At 40.8% G+C, this 16,346-nt stretch overlaps 1 protein-coding gene across 5 annotated transcripts in view; it reads left to right on the top strand.

Annotated features, from left to right (window-relative positions):
• The window catches only part of TMEM241 (transmembrane protein 241), a 119,558-nt gene that overhangs the window by 6,103 nt on the left and 97,109 nt on the right, over positions 1 to 16,346 (top strand). For 4 of the 5 annotated variants that reach the window (XM_070452741.1, XM_070452743.1, XM_070452742.1 and 1 more), the window contains exon 3: positions 9,794 to 9,871. The exons of the other annotated variant lie outside the window; for it this stretch is intronic. In XM_070452741.1, coding sequence (XP_070308842.1) covers positions 9,794 to 9,871 — 78 coding nt within the window. The remainder of the gene's footprint in view (positions 1 to 9,793; positions 9,872 to 16,346) is intronic. 5 annotated transcript variants of the gene reach the window in all.

Raw genomic sequence — 16,346 nt, 5'->3', positions numbered from 1 at the left:
AAACTAAGGTCTTAAAGCTGCATGGTGCAGGAAAAAAAAAATCATTAGAGCACTTCCCAGTGGTCCAGTGGTTAAGACTGTGTCTGCCAATGCTAGGGGTGTGGGTTTGATTCCTGGTCATGTGGCTAAGATCCCACATGCTTCCTGGCCAAAACATGAAACAGAGGCAATATTGTATCAAATTCAATAAAGACTTTAAAAATAGTCCACATCAAAAAAATCTTAAAAAGGTGAAGATTCTAGTAAGAGTGGTTACCATAGGGAAAGATGGACATGGTGCATATAGCAGACAGGGAAGGGGAGAAGTTTTATCACCACTTACTGTTTTATGCTTTTGAATTTTTTGTTCTTTATAATATTATCACCAATATGTTGTTTCAGGTGAACTTTGCAATCACTGTCAATTTTCTCACTAATAGTTCATAGCAAGAATTTTAAAAGATATCATCCATGATTGTGTATATTTTGGTCAATAAAGCTAGGCTATTGTTTTCTCCTTTTCTGACCCTGATTGTCCTTTCACTTCTGTCCAGGTTGGGGGACTTAGGGAATTTAGGTGGGAAAGGATGTTGTGGTCACCTGAATTGCCTTTTACCCTCCTCCTCTGTGGGCTTACCCCGAGGCTCAGTGGTAAAGAATCCACCTGCCAAGTAGGTGACACAGGTACGAAGGTTTGATCCCTGGGTCAAGAAGATCCCCTGGAGAGGGAAAGGGCGACCCACTCCAGTATTCTTGCCTGGGAAATCCCATGGATAGAGGAGCCTGGCAGGCTACAGTCCATGGGGTGGCATAACAGTTGAATACGACTGAGCAGTTCAACAACAGCAAGAAGCTTTCCTGGATCCACTCTCTCACCTGTGAGCCATTGTCCATTCTGGGCCTCCTGCTTCAAACAGTCATCTGCTCAGATTTATTGGCTTGGCCAAAAAGTCCGTTTGGGTTTTCGTACTATTGTATGGGGGAACCCGAATGAAGTTTTTGGCCAACCCAATACTATCTCTAGGAAAACTTACCCAGCTCCCTAGACTAGATTAATTGCTCCCTGCTAGGGTGTTTGTGCTACCTGGTACTCTTCCCCCTAGGACTTTATCACACCTTATTGTATTTACTGGTTCATTCACTTACTTCCCACTACACTAGGGTTCCTCTGCCTCAGCACTATTGATGTTTTGATCTGGTTAACTCTTGTGGGAGGCTGTCCAACATGTTACAAGGTGTTTGGCAGCGTCCTGGCTTCTACTTATCAGATGCCAGTAGCATTGCTTCCCCCACCCCCAGCGGTGACAACCATAAATGTCTCCAGATTCTGCCAAGTGTCCCCTGGGGGGAAGATCCAAATGATCAAGATCCACTGCTCTAGACCAAGTTGTTGGAGGACACGACCCCATGTATTTCCATGCTGCCTGGTGGAGTCATTGAAGGCTCCACAAGGGAGACATAAAAGCTGGATCTTATAGAATAGGCAGGTGTCCACCAACACAGAGGAGATGGGAAGATGTTATGGGTCAAGAGGACCACATGTGCAGACTCTAAGAAGTGTGAAATATCCTGGCACATTGCCAAGGCTGTGGTCAGTTCAGTGGAGCTGGAATGTGGCTGCCACTGGCAAATGAACAGGAGCTGACCCTGGGAGGGGCCGCTGCAGGTCCTGGGAGGCTTGTGTGTCCCATGCAAGTGATTTTGTCCTTTAGGCCAGGGGATCTCCACTGTCATGTCCCAACTCGTGGATGTGTTGTAATCACCTCTGGAGGTGAGGTGTCTCAAGTCATAACTACAAATAAGGTTTTGAAATTTATGAATGACTCACCAAAAATAGAGTAAAAGCAGTGACTGCAGAGCAGGATAAAGTTGTGACTATAGTACCTGTCACTCATTTGGCACTCAGTCATGTCTGACTCTGCGATCCCATGGACTGTAGCCAGCCAGCCTCCTCTGTCCATGGAATTCTCCAGGCAAGAATACTGGAGTGGATTGCTATTCCCTTCTCCAGCGGATCTTCCCGACCTAGGGATTGAGCCTGGGTCTCCAGCATTGCAGGCAGCTTCCTTACCATCTGAGCCACCACAAAGAAGACCATATAATACCCATCTTTCACTTGGTGTTTTTCTGTGCTGTCTGTACTGGGAGGGGAGGGGTGTTTATTTTGTCACCTCTGCCCCCTGCCTGAACTTTGCACTTGAGGAAATGTGTCTCCTGAGAACTTCATAACCCCAGGTGTGTTGGCGTAGCAAGGGGGCTGAGAGCTGCTGCCTATGGCATCAGGAGGAATCCACTGTTCTTAAAACAAGTGAGGAGCACAATTAGGTTTGCATTTTAGAACAAACCCTTTGGCTGCAGCATGGAAAATAGTGCAGGACAACCCTGGAGAGAAAGGGGACCCATTAAGAAACTGATGCTGTGAACTAGATGTGGAATGATGGGAGGCTGAATTAGGCAGAGGGATGGAAGGGAAGGCTTCAGGTTTCAGAACTGTTATGGGGTAAAGTCAATAGGATTTTGTAAGTAGATGAGGGAGGTGATGGCATAGGAGGGCTAGGATGACATCTAGGTTTCTGGTTTGGCTGATTAGGAATAGTAGGAGGATGACCAGGATGGGGAAGGGGAAATTCCAGGTTATGTTTCTTTTTTTTTTTTTTTTTTAATTTTTTGCTTTTCTTTTTCCCATTTATTTTTATTAGTTGGGGGCTAATTACTTTACAGTGTTGTAGTGGTTTTTGCCATACATTGACATGAATCAGCCATGGATTTACATGTATTCCCCATCCCGATCCCCCCTCCCACCTCCCTCCCCATCCCATCCCTCTGGGTCTTCCCAGTGCACCAGCCCCGAGCACTTGTCTCATGCACCCAACCTGGGCTGGTGATCTGTTTCACCCTTGATAATATACGTGTTTCAATGCTGTTCTCTCGAAACATCCCACCCTCGCCTTCTCCCACAGAGTCTAAAAGTCTGTTCTGTACATCTGTGTCTCTTTTTCTGTTTTGCATATAGGGTTATCGTTACCATCTTTCTAAATTCCATATATATGCATTAGTACACGGTATTGGTCTTTATCTTTCTTGTTTACTTCACTCTGTATAATGGGCTCCAGTTTCATCCACCTCATTAGAACTGATTCAAATGAATTCTTTTTAATGGCTGAGTAATATTCCATGGTGTATATGTACCAGAGCTTCCTTATCCATTCGTCTGCCGATGGACATCTAGGTTGCTTCCATGTCCTGGCTATTATAAACAGTGCTGTGATGAACATTGGGGTGCATGTATCTCTTTCAGATCTGGTTTCCTCAGTGTGTATGCCCGGAAGTGGGATTGCTGGGTCATATGGCAGTTCTATTTCCAGTTTTTAAAGAAATCTCCACACTGTTCTCCATAGCGGCTGTACTAGTTTGCATTCCCACCAACAGTGTAAGAGGGTTCTCTTTTCTCCACACCCTCTCCAGCATTTATTGCTTGTAGACTTTTGGATAGCAGCCATCCTGACTGGTGTGTAATGGTACCTCATTGTGGTTTTGATTTGCATTTTTCTGATAATAAGTGATGTTGAGCATCTTTTCACGTGTTTGTTAGCCATGTGTATGTCTTCTTTGGAGAAATGTCTGTTTAGTTCTTGGCCCATTTTTTGATCGGGTCGTTTATTTTTCTGGAATTGAGCTGCAGAGTTGCTTGTATATTTTTGAGATTAATCCTTTGTCTGTTGCTTTGTTTGCTATTATTTTCTCCCAATCTGAGGGCTGTCTTTTCACCTTGCTTATAGTTTCCTTTGTTGTGCAAAAGCTTTTAAGTTTCATTAGGTCCCATTTGTTTATTTTTGCTTTTATTTCCAATATTCTGGGAGGTGGGTCATAGAGGATCCTCCTGTGATTTATGTCGGAGAGTGTTTTGCCTATGTTCTCCTCTAGGAGTTTTATAGTTTCTGGTCTTACATTTAGATCTTTAATCCATTTTGAGTTTATTTTTGTGTATGGTGTTAGAAAGTGTTCTAGTTTCATTCTTTTACAAGTGATTGACCAGTTTTCCCAGCACCACTTTTAAAGAGGTTGTCTTTTTTCCATTGTATATCCTTGCCTCCTTTGTCGAAGATAAGGTGTCCATAGGTTCGTGGATTTATCTCTGGGCTTTCTATTCTGTTCCATTGATCTATATTTCTGTCTTTGTGCCAGTACCATACTGTCTTGATGACTGTGGCTTTGTAGTATAGTCTGAAGTCAGGCAGGTTGATTCCTCCAGTTCCATTCTTCTTTCTCAAGATTACTTTGGCTATTCTAGGTTTTTTGTGTTTCCATACAAATTGTGAAATTATTTGTTCTAGTTCTGTGAAAAATACTGTTGGTAGCTTGATAGGGGTTGCATTGAATCTATAGATTGCTTTGGGTAGTATAGTCATTTTGACAATATTGATTCTTCTAATCCATGAACACGGTATATTTCTCCATCTGTTTGTGTCCTCTTTGATTTCTTTCATCAGTGTTTTATAGTTTTCTATGTATAGGTCTTTTGTTTCTTTAGGTAGATATACTCCTAAGTATTTTATTCTTTTTGTTGCAATGGTGAATGGTATAGTTTCCTTAATTTCTCTTTCTGTTTTCTCATTGTTAGTGTATAGGAATGCAAGGGATTTCTGTGTGTTAATTTTATATCCTGCAACTTTACTATATTCGTTGATTAGCTCTAGTAATTTTCTGGTAGAGTCTTTAGGGTTTTCTATGTAGAGGATCATGTCATCTGCAAACAGCGAGAGTTTCACTTCTTCTTTTCCTATCTGGATTCCTTTTATTTCTTTTTCTGCTCTGATTGCTGTGGCCAAAACTTCCAAAACTATGTTCAATAGTAGTGATGAGAGTGGGCACCCTTGTCTTGTTCCTGATTTCAGGGGAAATGCTTTCAATTTTTCACCATTGAGGGTACTGCTTGCTGTGGGTTTGTCATATATAGCTTTTATTATGTTGAGGTATGTTCCTTCTATTCCTGCTTTCTGGAGAGTTTTAATCATAAGTGCGTGTTGAATTTTGTCAAAGGCTTTTTCTGCATCTATTGAGATAATCATATGGGTTTTATCTTTCAATTTGTTAATGTGGTGTATTACATTGATTGATTTGCAGATATTAAAGAATCCTTGCATTCCTGGGATAAAGCCCACTTGGTCATGTTGTATGATTTTTTTAATATGTTGTTGGATTCTGTTTGCTAGAATTTTGTTAAGGATTTTTGCATCTATGTTCATCAGTGATATTGGCCTGTAGTTTTCTTTTTTTGTGGCATCTTTGTCTCGTTTTGGAATTAGGGTGATGGTGACCTCATAGAATGAGTTTGGAAGTTTACCTTCTTCTGCAGTTTTCTGGAAGGGTTTGAGTAAGATAGGTGTTAGCTCTTCTCTAAATTTTTGGTAGAATTCAGCTGTGAAGCCATCTGGTCCTGGGCTTTTGTTTGCTGGAAGATTTCTGATTACAGTTTCGATTTCCTTGCTTGTGATGGATCTGTTAAGATCTTCTATTTCTTCCTGGTTCAGTTTTGGGAAGTTATACTTTTCTAGGAATTTGTCCATTTCTTCCAAGTTGTCCATTTTATTGGCATAGAGCTGCTGGTAGTAGTCTCTTATGATCCTTTGTATTTCAGTGTTGTCTGTTGTGATCTCTCCATTTTCATTTCTAATTTTGTTAATTTGGTTCTTCTCCCTTGGTTTCTTAATGAGTCTTGCTAACGGTTTGTCAATTTTGTTTATTTTTTCAAACAACCAGCTTTTAGCTTTGTTGATTTTTGCTATGGTCTCTTTAGTTTCTTTTGCATTTATTTCTGCCCTAATTTTTAAGATTTCTTTCCTTCTACTAATCCTGGGGTTCTTCATTTCTTCCTTCTCTAGTTGCTTTAGGTGTAGAGTTAGGTTATTTATTTGACTTTTTTTTCTTGTTTCTTGAGGTAAGCCTGTAATGCAATGAACCTTCCCCTTAGCACTGCTTTCACAGTGTCCCATAGGTTTTGGGGTGTTGTGTTTTCATTTTCATTCGTTTCTATGCATATTTTGATTTCTTTTTTTGATTTCTTCTATGATTTGTTGGTTATTCAGAAGCGTGTTATTTAGCCTCCATATGTTTGAATTTTTAATAATTTTTTTCCTGTAATTGAGATCTAATCTTACTGCACTGTGGTCAGAAAAGATGACTGGAATGATTTCAGTTTTTTTGAATTTCCCAAGGCTAGATTTATGGCCCAGGATGTGATCTCTTCTGGAGAAGGTTCTGTGTGCACTTGAGAAAAAGGTGAAATTGATTGTTTTGGGGTGAAATGTCCTATAGATATCAATTAGGTCTAGCTGGTCCATTGTGTCATTTAAAGTTTGTGTTTCTTTGTTAATTTTCTGTTTAGTTGATCTATCCATAGTTTTGAGTGGGGTATTAAAGTCTCCCACTATTATTGTGTTACTATTAATTTCCTCTTTCATACTCATTAGCATTTGCCTTACATATTGTGGTGCTCCTATGTTGGGTGCATATATATTTATAATTGTTATATCTTCTTCTTGGATTGATCCTTTGATCATTATGTAGTGTTCTTCTTTGTCTCTTTTCACAGCCTTTATTTGAAAGTCTATTTTATCTGATATGAGTATTGCGACTCCCGCTTTCTTTTGGTCTCCATTTGCGTGAAATATTTTTTTCCAGCCCTTCACTTTTAGTCTGTATATGTCCCTTGTTTTGAGGTGGGTCTCTTGCAGATAGCATATATAGGGGTCTTGTTTTTGTATCCATTCAGCCAGTCTTTGTCTTTTGGTTGGGGCATTCAACCCATTTACATTTAAGGTAATTATTGATAGGTATGGTCCCGTTGCCATTTACTTTGTTGTTTTGGGTTCACATTTATACAAGCTTTCTGTGTTTCCTGTCTAGAGAAGATCTTTTAGCATTTGTTGAAGAGCTGGTTTGGTGGTGCTGAATTCTCTCAGCTTTTGCTTGTCTGTAAAGCTTTTGAGTTCTCCTTCATATCTGAATGAGATCCTTGCTGGGTACAGTAATCTAGGTTGTAGGTTATTCTCTTTCATTACTTGAAATATGTCCTGCCATTGCCTTCTGGCCTGAAGGGTTTCTATTGATAGATCAGCTGTTATCCTTATGGGAATCCCCTTGTGTGTTATTTGTTGTTTCTCCCTTGCTGCTTTTAATATTTGTTCTTTGTGTTTGATCTTTGTTAATTTGATTAATATGTGTCTTGGGGTGTTTCGCCTTGGGTTTATCCTGTTTGGGACTCTCTGGGTTTCTTGGACCTGTGTAGCTATTTCCTTCCCCATTTTAGGGAAGTTTTCAGCTATTATCTCCTCGAGTATTTTCTCATGGCCTTTCTTTTTGTCTTCTTCTGGGACTCCTATGTTTTGAATGTTGGGGCTTTTCACATTGTCCCAGAGGTCCCTGAGGTTGTCCTCATTTCTTTTGATTCTTTTTTCTTTTTTCCTCTCTGCTTCATTTATTTCCACCATTTTATCTTCTACCTCACTTATCCTATCTTCTGTCTCTGTTATTCTACTCATGGTTCCCTCCAGAGTGTTTTTGATCTCATTTATTGCATTATTCATTTTTAACTGACTCTTTTTTATTTCTTCTAGGTCCTTATTAAACATTTCTTGCATCTTCTCAATCTTTGTCTCCAGGCTATTTATCTGTAACTCCATTTTGTTTTCAAGATTTTGGATCATTTTTATTATCACTATTCTAAATTCTTTTTCAGGTAGATTCCCTATCTCCTCCTCTTTTGTTTGACTTGGTGGGCATTTTTCATGTTCCTTTACCTGTTGGGTATTTCTCTGCCTTTTCATCTTGTTTAGATTGCTGTGTCTGGAGTGGGCTTTCTGTATTCTGGTGGTCTGTGGTTCCTTTTTATTGTGGAGGTTTCACCCAGTGGGTGAGGTTGGACAATTGGCTTGTCAAGGTTTCCTGGTTAGGGAAGCTTGCATCAGTGTTCTGGTGCGTGGAACTGGACTTCTTCGCTCTGGAGTGCAATGGAGTGTAGAGCAGTGAGTTTTGAGATGGGTCTATGTGTTAGGTGTGACCTTGGGCAGCCTGTATGTTGACGCTCAGGGCTATGTTCCTGCGTTGCTGGAGAATTTGTGTGGTATGTCTTGCTCTGGAACTTATTGGCTCTTGGGTGGTGGTTGGTTTCAGTGTAGGTATGGAGGCTTTTGGACGGTCTCTTATTACTTAATGTTCCCTGTAGTCAGGAGTTTTCTGGTGTTCTCAGGTTTTGGGCTTAAGTCTCCTGCCTCTGGATTTCAGTCTTATTCTTCCAGTAGTCTCAAGACTTCTCCGACTATACAGCACTGATGATAAAACTTCTAGGTTAATGGTGAAAAGATTCTCCACCGTGAGGGACACCCAGAGAGGTTCACAGAGTTACATGAAGAAGAGGAGAGGGAGGAGGGAGATAGAGATGAGCAGGAGGAGAAAAAGGGGGACTCAAGAGGAGAGAGACAGATCTACGCAGTTCTCTGTTCCCAAAGTGTTTTCCGTAGCCCAGACACCCACAAAGATTCACAGAATTGGATTGGAAAGAGAAGGGGAGGGAGGAAATAGAGGTGATCTGAGGGAGAAAACTGAGAGTCAAAAGTGGGAGAGAGTAATCAACACACTCCTGAGTAAAAATGGGTACTGAATATTGGATTCTTAAATGTCCAATATTGATGTCAAATACTGAAAAACAAAGATTAAAAATCTAGAGTAGAGGTTATACTCTTAAAAATACAATATTAAAAACAAAAACAACAAATTTTAGAAATATATATGAAGCTCAATTTAAAAATAGGCCCTCTTCTTTTTATTTTTTTGCAAGGTTATAGTGAAATGAAAATGAAAGTTAAGGAGTAATGGAGGAGTAATAGGGAATTTAAAAAGAAAATAAAAGATTAAAAATAAAAAAAGAAAAAAAATTTAAATTATCTTTTATATATATTTTTAATTAAAAAAAAAGTAAAAATATATCTAGAAATTCCTCTGGAGCTGTTTCGGTCAGTGTGGGTTCAGTTCAGTTTTTAGATAGCTCCTTGTTCCAGCTTATACTTCTCAATATCTATAGGCCCCTTCCGGTGTAGTCGGTGTTACCTACAGGGATTTTAATCTGTTGCACCGGTCCCTTCTGAAGCAGTTCCCTTTGTTTATTTGGCTTCTGTTTGCCGGTCTCTTCAGTGTCTAATTTCCGCCCTGACACAGGCAGGCGGAGGTGGTCTCTTGTTCAGGTTCGTTTGTTCAGTCGTGCTGTGGGGAGGGAGGGTCGCTCCTTTCGAAGATGATGGGCTGCTTTTCTGGGCGCCTGATGTCTTCTGCTAGCGGTCAGAAGTTGTTTTGTGAAGTTTGCTCAGCGTTCAGATGTTCTTTCGGTGAATTTGTAGGGGAGAAAGTGATCTCCCCGTCCTTTTCCTCCACCATCTTCTAAAGAATATCCCAGGTTATGTTTTATCATCAGGTGCTTGGGGTAGGTGTCAGGATGGCTGTATTCCATGAGAAGGGGGGTTTGGGCTTCACCAGTGCAAGGTCATGGAGACATGCTGGCTGTGGGTGAGATTGTTCAGGAAAAGTCTAGATAGAATAAGAAGAGGAGAGGGTCAGCGTCAGCAGGGAATGGTGCAGCTGGACTCAGGGGAGTGGCAGAGGTTGAGAAGGACAGGTCTAGAGCTGGGGTGATGATTAGGAGAAAGTGGTAGAAAAGAGCTGTAAGAAGGCTCACGTGTGTATTTGCCGGCCAGCATGTCTGCGGGGGTGAACCAGGAGACCGCGGCACTCTTAACTTCACCCTGGCCCTCTTCCTTTTCAGGTGGCAGACACTGGTTGCTGGGCTTCTGCTTCATGTGTCATGGAAGCTGGGCTGGGTGGAGATCAACAGCCGTTCAAGGTAGAATTGCCTCTTCTGTGCTTTATTCGTGATTCATACCCTGCTTCCTTGTATGTTATTTGTATTGCATGGTGTTACATTGGGAAATACTCATGTTTATTTGAGTCATTTGATCTCTTTAATTCCCTCCTAATCTTGAGATTCAATGGCTTTATAATCAAGTAGAACTCAAGTCGAGTTTTCCTGGTTAATGCCACTAATGTAATGTTAAAATAAACTGAGATATAAAAATTATAATGCCATATTAATTTGACTTTGTTTTAGATTATAGGCTCACTATGAGTAAGTTATTAAATCAACTTTAAATTTGGGGGATAAATTTTTTATTTTGAAATTCTTTCCTGCTTACAAAACAGTTAAAAGCAGTATAAAGAGGTCCCATACTCTTTATTCAGATTTCCAATTATTATTTTACCTTGCTTCTATTATCATTTTCTCTTAATATATACATATATATGTATACAGTAATTTTTTCTGAATTATTTGAAAGTAAATAGCAGCTTTTCTTTAATTCTAAATTGCTGAGTGTATATTTCTTAAGAGCAAGGACTTTCTCTTACATGACTTCAGTAGTTATCAAAATGAGGAAATTAACACTGATACAATACTATTATCTCATCTGTAGACCAATATTTATTTTGCCAGTTTCCTCAATAATATTCTTTATAACCCTCTCCACAAAAATTCTGATCCAGGGTCCAATTCAGTCACACATTGTTGTTATGATTCTATTAAGACCGCTTTTCAATTAGAGTTAAAAGAAATGTCAAAGACCATGATATTTTTCAGCTAAGATGATCATCTGAATTGGCTATGTGAATCATAGATAAATCCTCACATAGGTAAATCCTCATGATTCTTTGAGAACAACATGCTTCACCTGATATGCTGTAGAAAATGGAAAGAAAATGAAGTTAAAATTTACACAAATAAGGTAAACATCCCAGTTGAATGATCAGGCCAAGTCATTTGCCTTGTGTTCCGAGTTATCTGCCCAACTTCTCCATGAAGATAAGCTGCTTCCTTGCTAAGTCACCCCTTGGCTTAGCATACTGGAGAAGCATTGAGAATGAGACCAGTATAAATATTAATAATTTTGGCTTCTCCTGAAAACATACAATTGGAGAGCAAAATACTGGTCTGAAGAGGTTTGACAAGGGTGAGGCCCTGGGAACTTGGGTGTGGATTAATTTCCCTGACCCTATTACATCACAGTTCATATTCTGAAAGAATATCCCACATGAGATGCTTAACTAATCTGAAGGAATAGTTCATTAAGTCATACTCTTGCATTTCCATGATAGAGTGTTCTCGACTTGATAAAATACAGAGACTTCTGGGCTTTCATAGGTGATATTGAGCACATGTCTTATACTCCATTATTATGGTGCATAGTTTAGTGAGAACTGGGTCTCCATTTAAACAAATGTGGTCCCTGAATTCACAAAGCCTGTGATAGTTCTATGATTTAGTTAAATAATAAAGCATTTGGACTCTGAATAGTTGAATCTATTCCTCCATAGAAGCAAGAGAGTTGGCTGTCGGATTTTGGACTAAGGTCTACCAGGGCTGATCAACATGCATCTTCTGCTCTTACAGCGTTCCTGACTATGATTAGCTTGTAGTTTCTGATGAGAATTATTTACTTGTTCTTAATGGTCATTTAAACATTACTTAGGGATTCCCAGGTGGCGCTAGTGGTAAAGAATCAGACTGCCAGTGCAGGAGACTCAAGAGACATGGGTTCAATCCCTGGATTGGGAAGATCCCCTGGAGAAGGAAATGGTAACCCATTCCAGTATTCTTGCCTGGAGAATCCCATGGACAGAGGAGCCTGGCTGGCTACAGTCCATGGGGTTGCAGAGTCGGATGCTACTGAAAACATTATCTTACTCATATTTGCTGAAAAGCAATACCATTGTTCATACTTAAACATTTTTGGGTATGTAAAAGATACATAACATAACATTTACTGTTTTAAAATGGTTTTTAAGTATACAGTTCAGTGGCATTTAAGTACGTTCACAATATTGTGAAACCATTACCACCATCCATTTCCAGAACTTTTTATCATTCCAAACAGAAACTCTGTACCCATTAAATGATAGCTCTGGCATTAAAAAAAAAAAAAATCTTAAAAAAATATAGCTACAGGACTTCCCTCGTGATCTGGTAATTAAGACTCCATGGTTCCACTGTGGGTGGCATGTTTCCTGGTGAGGAAACCAAGACCCCACATATCTTGAAGACTGGCAAAATAAAAAATAAATAAATAGTTGATAGCTCCCCTCTCTCTCTACCACCCCTGCCCCTGGTAAAGCTCTGTTACATTTTCTGTCTCTATGAATTTACCTACTCTGGGTACCTCCTTTAAGTAAAGTTATATAGTATTTGTCCTTTTGTGACTGGTTTACTTCACTTGGCATAATGCCTACAAGCTTCATCTAGGTTGAAGATTATGTCAACATTCCCTTCCTTGTGGCTTTTTGTTGTGTATATAGACCACATTTTGTTTATATAGCACATTGTATACCGCATTTGGTGTATCCATTCATCTGTTGATGAATTTCTTCATATTTTTATTGCTTTTTTTTTTTTGAGGGGGAAGGGGAAAATGACTGTTAGAACTTGATGAAGTCAAAGATACTCAAGATGCTTTCGTTGAAAGAAGTGGTTCTCAACAGGGAAGTTTGAAACCCACAAGACACCGTTGTCCCTTGAACACACGTGATGATAGATGTTACCCATCTCAGAAGGGCTGTCATCATATTTCTTTTTAGTCCCCTTGCTAAAGCTCCCAGAGACTTTTTTTAGTTTTATCCCCTAGACTTCTTTGGTGATTTCACAGCCACATACAAGATATCAGCCCAGTTAAGCTTCTTGGCAAAGATTCTAGTGTCTTAGTTTGTAGTGGGTGTTGTAATTGATATTGGGTATCACAGCTCAGAATTTCCAGTCACCCCTGGCCCTGGGCAGAGGGGTGTTACCAGGTAGCAAATGGCAGGGATCCAGGCCCAGGGCTCCTGCATGGGCTGGGCGGAACTGGGTTTGTATTTGCCGTGGCTGCTGTTTCCTACCAGGCTTGGCTTTCTGATGATGTCAGTAGAGAACCAAAGTCCAGCTTCGCTGTGTGACTGGACTTGTTCGCTGTGTGACTGTGGACTTATGCAGAGATAGTAGAGGCTGGGCTCTACTCAGAAAGGAAACGACCCCAGGAAGACAGTTTGGAGTTCCCAGTGAATCATCCCTGGGAACATGGGTGACATCCCTGTCACCCATGGAGTGAAAGTGAGAGTCACTCAGTCGTGTCCAACTCTTTGTGACCACATGGACTATACCGTCCATGGAATTCTCCAGGCCAGAATACTGGAGTGGGTAGCCTTTCTCTTCTCCAGGGATCTTCCCAACCCAGGGATCAAACCCAGGTCTCCCGCATTGTGGGCGGATTCTTTACCAGCTGAAACACAAGGGAAGCCTCTCACCCATGGAGGGCAGGTCCCAAATTGGTCCTTTTTTTTTTTTTTTAATTGGAGGATAATTGCTTTACAATGTTGTGTTGGTTTCTGCTATACAACAATGTGAATCAGCCTTAAGTATACATATTATCCTCTCCCTCTTGAGCCTGCCTCCCACGGCTCCTTCCTGCCCCTCTAGGTCATCATAGAGCACTGGGCTGAACTCCCTGTGTTATATAGCAACTTCCTACTAGCTATCTATTTGACGCATGGTAAGTATATATATTCATCATGTGTATGGGCTTCCCAGGTGGCACTAGTGGTAAAGAACCTGCCTGCTAATGCAGAAGACATAAAAGACATGGTTTCGATCCCTGGGTCAGGAAGATCCTCTAGAGGAGGGCATGGCAACCCACTCCAGTATTCTTGCCTGGAGAATCCCATGGACGGGGGAGCCTGGTGGTCTACAGTCTACAGGGTCGCAAAGAGACAGACACATCTGAGGTGACTTAGCATGCATGCACCATGTGTATATATTTCAATGCTACTCTCTCAATTCATCCCACCCTCTCCAAATAGTCTTTAATAGCCTATGCCATTGAGAGTTCATTTAAACTGTCCTGGTAGCCAGGAACACAGGAGAATCCTAGATTCCCTCTCAAACAAGTCACAGAACCTCGCACCATGCTTCTTCTATTGCAGAGAGGCCACGACTGCTGTGTGGGTCAGCCTCTGGCCATGTCATGTACTGACTCCACCAACTGATCCGATGGAATCTTCTCCTCCCAGGATGTTTTCCTAGCACCCAGTTGTTATCACCGGGTGCTGGATGATACCCTGGGAGACTCTATCTTGGGAAAGATAGCACTGGTTTTCAGTTACAAGCTTGTCATTCTACAGTGGCTCCTGCTGTTGTCAAACCTTTGCAGAACATTGCAGTGATTTTTCTAGCAGATGTTGGAAGGCCTGAGTGTAAGCTTTCTGTATCTGCAAAATGTGATCCTGAATGAACATTGTGACTTGTTTCAGCTGACAACTGTCATAGCACCGTGAGGCCATGTCCTTCTGTTAGACTCTAGAACCACTGCTGAGGACAGACTCAGTTGTAAATTCACTGGAGACTTTATTTTATTTAAAAATTATGTATTTATTTTGGCTGTACCTTGGGGCATCCAGAATCTTAGTTCCCTGACCAGGGATTGAACCCATGCACCCCTGTGATGGACGTGCACTTTCTTAACCACTGGACCATCAGGGAGGTCTGTCACTGGAGACTTTAGATGTCATCTCCTGGCTCCTGTGTTATCAGGCTGTATGTTTAAATAAAAGTATTTTAAGAGGAACCTTTAGCCTGCTTGTCACTTTTTGTCCACTATATATATGGGGAAAAAGTTTGACTCTCAAGGTTTTCAGTTGAGAAATTCTACATTGGAAAAACAACAACCTGTGTCATAATACCTTTGTGACCAGAGATTTCTAATAGATGAAGAAGCCCCCACCCCTTAATTTTCCACTGAGAGTCTTTACTGGAGAACCTTAACAAATATCTTTGATAAAACCTGCAAATTAACTCAGCCCTGTCCCTAAAGAAATGAACAATGAGACAGCTAGCTAGGGTTGAAATTGTACTTCTTTTAAATTATTGATTATTTATTGGTTTTTAAGTGAGCTAGCCCATCTTTGTCAAAGCTACTGGCGGTCCAAATGTCCCAAATAGTGTTGTATTGACATTTCATTTTGAGTGACTTGTAGTTTTCCAAAACGTGATCTTTGCTCACGGAGGAAAGTTAGCACTCAAGTTCATGTGTTTTTTATATTCTTTCTTGTTGTTTTTGCTCCAGAGGAATACTTTACACATATGCATATGTTGGAATTACTTTGGGGGAATGATAAAGCCAGCTTTCAAAACTTCCTCAGGAAATATGCTAAGAACCACCAAAAGGATAAAATAGGGAATAAAATCTGATTGGTGTTGGTCTGGTGATTGGGGTAGTACCTGGGGGGAGTCCAGGAGGCCAGTGATAGTAAAAGGACAAGATATTTTTAAGTGTCAGCTTTTTTGGGGGCTGCTTTTGTTCTCCATTAATGCACGCAGGCTTTCTCTAGCTGTGGCACAGGGGCTTCTCATTGTGGTGGCTTCTCTTGTTGCGGAGCACTGGCTCTAGGGCCCTCAGGTTTCAGAGGTTGTGGCACATGGGCTTGGTTGCCCCGCAGCATGTCAGATCTTCCCGGACCAAGGATTGAGTCAGTGTCTTCTGCATTGGCAGGTGGATTCTTAGCCACTGGACCACCAGGGAAGTCCTCCTGAAGTATCAACTTTTTTTGAAGTATCCTTTACAAATACAATTTAAAGTTATTCATAGTATACAGTGAAGCTTCTCAGGTGGCTCAGTGGGTTAAGAATTCACCTGCCAGTACAAGAGACACAGGAGACATGGGTTCAACCCCTAGGTGGGGAACATCCCCTGGAGTAGGAGATGGCAACCTGCTCCAGTATTGTTGCCTGGAGAATCCCATGGACAGAGGAGCCTGGTGGGCTGCAGTTCATGGGGTTGCAAAGAATTGGACATGACTGAGCGACTGAGCATGCACATGCACAAAGTATACAGTGTGGTGATGTAATTTTATGTATATATATATATATATATATACACACATTGTGAAAGATTCCCACCTTGCAGTTAATAAAGGCATCTGTCACCTCACTTATTTATTTATTTGGGGAGAACAGTTAAGTTTATTAGCAAATTTCAGTTATAGGGTACAATGTAAGCAATTGTAATCACCGTATGCTATATTAGATCCTCATAGAATACATTTTTCATTGTTCACCAATAATCAATATACATTATTCACCTTGTAGCTGAAATTTTGTGTCCTTTTATCAAACGGAGCTATTCCCCCCATTCCCTAGCCACTGACAGCTCCTTTTCTTCTCAGTTGCTATGAAGTTTGACTTTCTAAAAAAAGGTGGCCCATATAAGTGATACCATGCAGTATTGGTCTTTCTCTGGATGGGA

Source organism: Odocoileus virginianus, chromosome 22 (genome assembly GCF_023699985.2).
Source record: "Odocoileus virginianus isolate 20LAN1187 ecotype Illinois chromosome 22, Ovbor_1.2, whole genome shotgun sequence".
Classification (NCBI taxonomy): Eukaryota; Metazoa; Chordata; class Mammalia; order Artiodactyla; family Cervidae; genus Odocoileus; species Odocoileus virginianus.
Note: the sequence above shows the minus strand (reverse complement) of the source record. Positions and strands in the feature narration are given on the sequence as shown.